This window comes from Lactuca saligna, chromosome 4 (assembly GCF_052625555.1).
Source record: "Lactuca saligna cultivar CGN05327 chromosome 4, ASM5262555v1, whole genome shotgun sequence".
NCBI lineage: Eukaryota > Viridiplantae > Streptophyta > Magnoliopsida > Asterales > Asteraceae > Lactuca > Lactuca saligna.
Window position 1 is genome coordinate 90,942,581 of NC_136420.1, and position 7,500 is coordinate 90,950,080.

At 28.2% G+C, this 7,500-nt stretch overlaps 1 protein-coding gene across 4 annotated transcripts in view; it reads left to right on the forward strand.

Moving 5' to 3' along the window:
* The first annotated feature begins 5,547 nt into the window (after positions 1–5,547).
* Positions 5,548–7,500, forward strand: part of LOC145038684 (uncharacterized) — a 2,214-nt gene continuing 261 nt past the window's right edge. Inside the window, exons 1-4 of one of the 4 annotated variants that reach the window (XM_078986967.1) lie at positions 5,548–5,718; positions 6,168–6,606; positions 6,681–7,216; positions 7,370–7,500. The exon at positions 7,370–7,500 is cut by the window's right edge and continues 261 nt beyond it. In XM_078986967.1, the coding sequence (XP_078843093.1) occupies positions 6,380–6,606; positions 6,681–7,216; positions 7,370–7,500 (894 nt within the window). In that variant the 5' untranslated portion in view covers positions 5,548–5,718; positions 6,168–6,379. Of the gene's footprint in view, positions 5,719–5,767; positions 6,607–6,680 lie in introns of those variants that run through there. The other 3 variants (XM_078986966.1, XM_078986964.1, XM_078986965.1) reach the window with 3 other exon arrangements.

Sequence of the window (7,500 nt, forward strand, 5' to 3'; positions counted from 1 at the left end):
ATAACCTATTGACCCATGTTTAAATCCTGACACCACTCAGCCCTTGTGGCCATGGAGGTTCGCCTGCAGTGACTCCAGGGCATGAGGCAAAGCTTTATGTTTGCAGCGGGGGATTAGTCGGTACGCGAAAGCTGGCCCGAAAACCCTCGTTAGGAAAGTTCCCTTTCCAAAAAAAAAAAAAAAAAACTTACTGACGTATATTTAAATCCTAAGATTATTCAACTTATGTGACTTCGTTTGTAGTGATTTCACAACATCAGACATAACCTTATGTTCGCTTGCAGGATAGATTAATTTGTACGTGAAAACTAATATAAAAACTTCGTTGTGGAAGTTCCGGGAAAGAAAAAACAACGACCAGCCACACTTTGAATCAGCCAAAACATGGCCAAAAGTCCACAATCTAAACCCTTGTATGGTTGTATGCTCCTTATTAAATAAACCCCTCGAGTTTAATTATATTAAACCACTTCCCTACATTATTAGTTAAACAATTTCTCTTAATTTATGTTTTTATTAGAATTTAGTATTTAGTATATGTGAATTAAACTAGATTTCCTTACATTATAAATCAACCAATTGCTCTGATCATATACGTTTACTAAAAATAAGTACTCACATATAAAACTTGACAATAATAAATCAATTGTCTTCACAGACCATATTAATATAATATACTGCACAAGATTCAAATTATTGAAATACATTCGATAAATAATTTATATGAATCAAAGTCTCTCTCTCATGGTTTTTAATTTTTTATTAGAACAATTATAACAAATAATTCTCAATTTAATTTAGCTTTACAGTTAGGGAAGTGATTCATTCACAACAATTTTTTACCATACATAACAATTTATACATTATAGAGTTGTACAATATAACACTTTAAAGCAGAAATTGTTATTTACGGAGAAAAAAATATTGTGTACGAATCACTATGCAATTTTTGTTAGAAAATTTTATAAAAAGAATTATATTAAAACTAATATTAATCACTAACCACAAAATTTAATTGTTATTTAATAATAATAAAACTATTTTTATTGTTAAAAATGTAACACATGGGAAACCCGTTTTAACCACCGAAGATCATTCGTGAACAATTTATTAATTATTATGAAATGAGGTAGAAGTATCAAGTTATTGCCGTTATAGGCTTAATTTGATGGTGAAACGAGCAATTGTTACGGAACTTAAGGTAATAAAATGAGTTGATATTGCTCTAGAAAGTAGAAAGTATATATATATATATATATATATATATATATATATATATATATATATATATATATATATATATATATATATATATATATATATATATATATATATATATATATATATATATATAATAAATAAAAGGAATGGAACTTATATGATATGATAAATGACATTGAAATGATGATATTGGAGATATATTGGTTAATGGAGATGATTTGTACATAATAAATTTTTTGTATACACAACAACTGATGCTTTAAAATGTTGTCTTGTACAATTCAATAATGCATAAATTGTTGTGTATGTCAAAAAACTGTTGTATACGAATCACTTTCCATTGGATAAACGGAATGGTGGATGACCGATGGAACTTGTTAGGGTATAATGATCAAACAAAAACTGATGGAGACATTTAAGAAAATGCAACCGCATATTGGTGACAAAGTAGATTTTTGTTATGGGAAGACTAGTTTGATACTCAAAGTCAAACAAGATGCTAAAATGAAAAGGAAGGGAAAAATCGTGGGAACAAAATCTAATAAGTGAAAACCAAGCATAATTTGAAAAATAAGATGCTATTTTGAGTAAGGAGGTTGAAAGGAGTGGGATTTAGTGAAACCAATATCCATAATAGATTAGGAATAACAACTATATAGAAATAACTGTCCATAAGTATAGTGTGACGATATAATTTCAAGGTGGAATAAGGCATGTGATAACTCTTGGAAAGTTAAACTTCTTAAAATGAACGAAGGTGAATAAATGTTGAATAGTTTAATGGTTATTAGATGCGTAAAGGAATACGATGAAGGAATTGGCGATTTGAAAAGTTCCCATCGAAAGTAAGTTAAACTCTTGAGTTGATTCATTAATGAGTTTCCAGAAATAAAGAAACAAAGTTTATGTTTTAATCAGTTTTGGACTCTAAAATACATATTGTTTATAACCTTGTAACCTTGTAACACTCTATCTTTTAGGTTGAAGGTATCAAATCTCCGATGAAAGAAATATACACTATCATTAAAGATGGGGAACTTTGAATTTTTTTGGACAATAAGTTTATATTGGAATTGGAAATTTTAAGTATATGGTGAAAAGGATGATATGAGTCGGTGCTATTAGTATAGTTTAAGCAATAGATGATGGATAATGGTACTATAGATATTTAAAATGGATATATTTATCGAAAGTAAGGTCCCGTTTGATAGTTGTTATCCGGAAAAATGTTTTCCGGAAAAGTGTTGTCTGAGAAAGTAATATATGAGAAAGTTTTTTGATTAAGAAAGAAACCTTGATGTTTGATTGTACATCTGACTGACTGTGCTGAATGATAAAAAATAATCAAATTACCCTGCTGTTTTATACTGTGATGGATGAAGTTGTTGAATAATTATAAAAACATATAAATTGTCATACAAAATCAAAATTACACAATAATCATTTAAAAATCCAAATAAAATGTCAATTATTTTGTTTTTAGTTTATTGTTTTTCAAGTTGATAGCCATTTTAGTTATTATTATTATTATTATTATTATTATTATTATTATTATTATTATTATTATTTTAATAATATAACGTGTGATTCTTGATATGGTTTATGTCCGATAGTGATAGGATGAATGAGATTTTTTTTTAAATATATTAGGATAATGGTGGTGTTGTCCAAGAAAAAGAATTAATCCAATAAAAATGAATTAAAAAATCAACTAAAAGAAATTAATAATCTAATAAAGTAATATATATTAATATATAAATATTATATATTAGAAATAACATTTATTAATATATAATAATCTAATAAAGAAGAATTAATCCATAAAAAGGAAATTAAAAAAATAATTATTTAAAAGAACTTAACAATCCAATAAAAGAATTTTAATTAATAAATAGATATTATATATTTAAAATAATATTTAATAATATATGATAATCCAGTAAAAAAATTAATAATCAAATAAAATAAAAAATTATAAAAGTTCTTTAAAAGAAAATTAATAATCCAAAAAAGAAAAAGACAAAGTTTGGAGCACAATTATCTTTTCAGTTAGGGGTGTCAATTTATGACACGACACGACAAAAATATATGAAACGAAACGAAATCGGGACGAAATCAAAATTTGAATTCATGTTCGTGTCGTTTTCGTGTTAAGATTAAAAAACACGATATCGTGTCGTGTTGTGTTCGTGTTCATAAATCGTCACGAAATTGACACAATTAAGCATGTGGTTGTCGTGTTTTTCGTGTCTGCCGTTCTTGTTGTGTTATGTATCTTTAAGTATGAACGAAATACACTAATAGTTATGTAATATTATATTTGTCGTGTCGTGTCGTGTTATCGTGTTTTAATTGGTTCGTTTTCGTGTTAATGAAGAAAAACATGATATCGTGTCGTGTTGTGTTCGTGTTATACAAAACCTTGTCGTGTCGTGTCGTGTCAGACAAAAACACGACACGACTGCTCGATTTGACAGCCATATTTTCAATCCATTCAGTCAGAAATATATAGTTTTGGAGCTTTATGTTTAATTAAAAGACATATTTTATCATGAAAGAACTTTTTTTTGCTTTTTGTGTCATTTCAATTAACAATTTTCTTAAATTATAAACTTCCACAACGAGAGGGAGTGAACTTGGCGTGTTTGGAATATTACTAATAAATAGTTATACAGATTCCAGACTACCAGTGAACAAGTGAGTCACTAACCATGACATGTGCGACCTTTCTCCTGTTCGCCGAGTAATTGTGGGGCCTACATGCTTTAAATTATTATTATTATTTTTTATGTAATCAAACAAAAATTGAATTATATGTGAAGGTCTTAATTTACTAATTCAACTTGTGATTTGCTTTATTTAATTAAAATGCCAATTCCGAATGTATTAAAATAAGATAAGAATCTATTTATCAAATACATTTCGTTCGAATCTTTTCATTTGATAATATATATATATATATATATATATATATATATATATATATATATATATATATATATATATATAAAGAGCAAAATATGAAAAATACAACCATTTATATACCAACATCAATTTGTGTATACATAGACATTTTTTTTTATATTTTAAGTTTCTTTATATTTTGTTTATATGTAGATAAACTTTTATATTTTTTTTATGCATACCAACACTAAAAAAAAACCACATTTCAGATATACCAAAATATCATTTTCTTAAGTTACCGATTATTTTGTGACAAAACGTTTATCTTGTTTGTTTTTAGGTTGATATAAAAAATAAATCAATGATGTTACTTATTTATGCTTGAGTAATGGTCGGTTTCTCACATTTATCTTAGATAAGAAGCGACATTACTTATTTTAGTTTTTTGATATTAAACAAAAAATAAAAAAGATAAATATCATATTAAAAAACAACCGATAATTTTTTTAAACAAAAAATAAAAAAGATTCATATAAAAAAACAACCGACAATTTTTTTATAAATCATGGATATTTCATATTTGTGTTAATGTGAAATATAATTGAAAAATATAAGAACTAATATAAATATAAAAGAAAATATAAGATTTTTCTAAATATTAATAGATTATATTTTTTAATATTTTACCCTTTGTATTTATTCTAAATATAGAATCCTCTGTCTAAATATAAAATTACTTAAAAATCAATGTTAAGGTTTATGCACATGTATGCACTTACAAGAGCACCACGTATCAACAACCAATGATCGTCATTCGTCTAAAGACATTGAATCATATTAAATCCAATAGTATAATCATGGTATTATTTAATATTTATTCACTGTGTGAATTGATATTTTTAGTTTTATACTGGCTCATTTATATGACACAAAAAGAAATAAAAATGCATGAAGAAAGGAATTTGGATTTTGTTTTCGTAAAAATGTCTAATAATTATTTTACTAAATGATACATAAATGTTTCTCCATATTAAACAAATATACAATTTGGATTTTAGATCTACAGAAAATCCCAGTCATCTATTTTCTTTTCGTGTCCATGAATCATATTATTTAATTAAATAGAATATTATATTGTTATTTTTAGTTTAATTAGTGGATTACTTGTGATTGGTTATACACAACCCAGTTGTGGCAGATATAAAAAAAACAAAAAATAAAAATAAAGACACAATTATTGAATATTTATTTGTGCTGTAACGAATTCTATTTTTTTTTTTTATTAAACATCGAGTTTTTCACCATATAAGTGTTTTTAAAAAACTTATTTACCCAATGGGTATATTTTTAAACTTATTTACCATATAGGGGTTATTTAGCAATTTAATAGAAAAAAAAACAACCGTGCCCTAATTTACTTCTTACTGAACCAATTCTTACCTTCGTCTTCTTCCATCGTCAACGACGACTGCAAGACTCCGTCGATTTCAGCATCTTCGGCGCGGCAAGAGGGTGAACTCCGACACACCACTGTCAGCGACTCCATCACTGCCGGCGACTCCAGCGACGTAATCAGTGACTTCGACCTTCCAAGTATGTTTTGAATTAGAACTTTGATTTTAGGGTGTAATTGCTTCAGTTACGTGTTTATTAGGGTATAATTGCTTCGATTTTTAGTTTAGATTCATTTGAAATTTAATTTTTGATTTCTATATTTGTAAAATCGATTCCTGTTTGATTCTATTTTGTGAAATTTGCGGTCACAACATAACTTGGATTAATAATTTCAAAGTAAATATTGCGAATATGATTTTTAAGAAGACAATGATAAATAATTTTCTAATTATTAGCTTATAATCTGTGATTTGGATTCTTTCTATTTTTTTGGAGTGTCAACTGTTTTACAGGGAAGTGATGTATTTCACTGGAAGTGGATCAATTGTTGCTAACATATACATTAATGCAAATGTGATAATATGACAATTTATTCCTTATTATACCCTTGTCTATTTTGACTACTATGCATATTTTGACCTTGGTAGGTTATGCAAATTCAACTAGTCACTTCCAGCAGCTTTTGGTGAGGATAAGTCAACTCTTAGTACTATAGTCGAGTGGTTAGTTTTGAGCTCAACCAATGAAGAACCCATGGAATTTAGACGTGTTTTTTGGGCTTTTTCCCCTTCTATTAAGGGGTTTGTACATTGTCGACCGGTGATTAGCATCACATTTGTATGGCAAATACAAGGGAACGATGATGATTGCAATGGGAGTTGATGGTAATAATCAAATTTTGCCACTAGCATTTGCAATTGTAGAAAATGAATCATATGATAGTTGGAATTGGTTTCTTTCTTATATCAAGATTCATGTGGTAAAAGAACGTGAAGGTATTTGTTTAATTTCCGATCGTCATCTTGGAATCCTAAAGGCAGTCAATCAACATGGATCACCATGGTTACAGCCACATGGTTTTCATAGGTATTGTTTATAATACACATTATGTTTATTTTTTTTAAACTTTATAACTCACATTATTGTTGTTTATTTTATAGGTATTGTTTACGTCATTTTATCAACAACTTTTATGAGAAGTTTCGTAATTCAGAATTGAAAGCTCTAGCTTATCGTGCCGGGAGTCAAAATCAAGTTCGAAAATTCAACTCAACCATGGAAGAAATTGGGAAGCTAAATCCACAAGCTAGACAATGGCTAGAGAGTCATCCACTTGATAGATGGACACTTGCACATGATGGTGGGAGAAGGTATGGGTTGCTCACAACAAATTTATCGGAGATTTTTAATAGTGTCCTTAAAGATGCCTGTTTTTTACCAATCACGGCTTGTGTCCAACTTACTTTTTATAGATTGGTGCATTACTTTGAGGTAAGACGGCCTTTAGGAAATAGTTCACGAGCTAATGAAGATGCATATACCCCTCATGTTCTTGTCAAACAAGCAGCTTTGATGTCAAAAGCAAGTGCACATTCCTTGAGATCTTTTAATCGAGAGAAACGTATATTTGAATTGATAACTCAGAGAGGAAGAAATGTGCAAGTAGTTAATTTGGAGCAAAAAACTTGCACATGTGGTAAGTGGGAAGTGCTTAAATATCCTTGTTCTCATGTCTTAAGTGCATGTGCCACACTTTCTTTGAATAGTTGGCAATATGTTGATAAATGTTATTCAATTGTAAAATATTGTGATACTTGGGCTTTTGAATTTTCTCCACTTCCTCATGAAGCGTATTGGCCACAATCATTGTTTAAAGAATTGCTTCCAAATTTAGAGCTCTTACGGAATAAAAAAGGACGTCCCCGTTCAACAAGACTTCGAAATGGAATGGACATTAAAGAAGGAAGAAAAACAAACCAT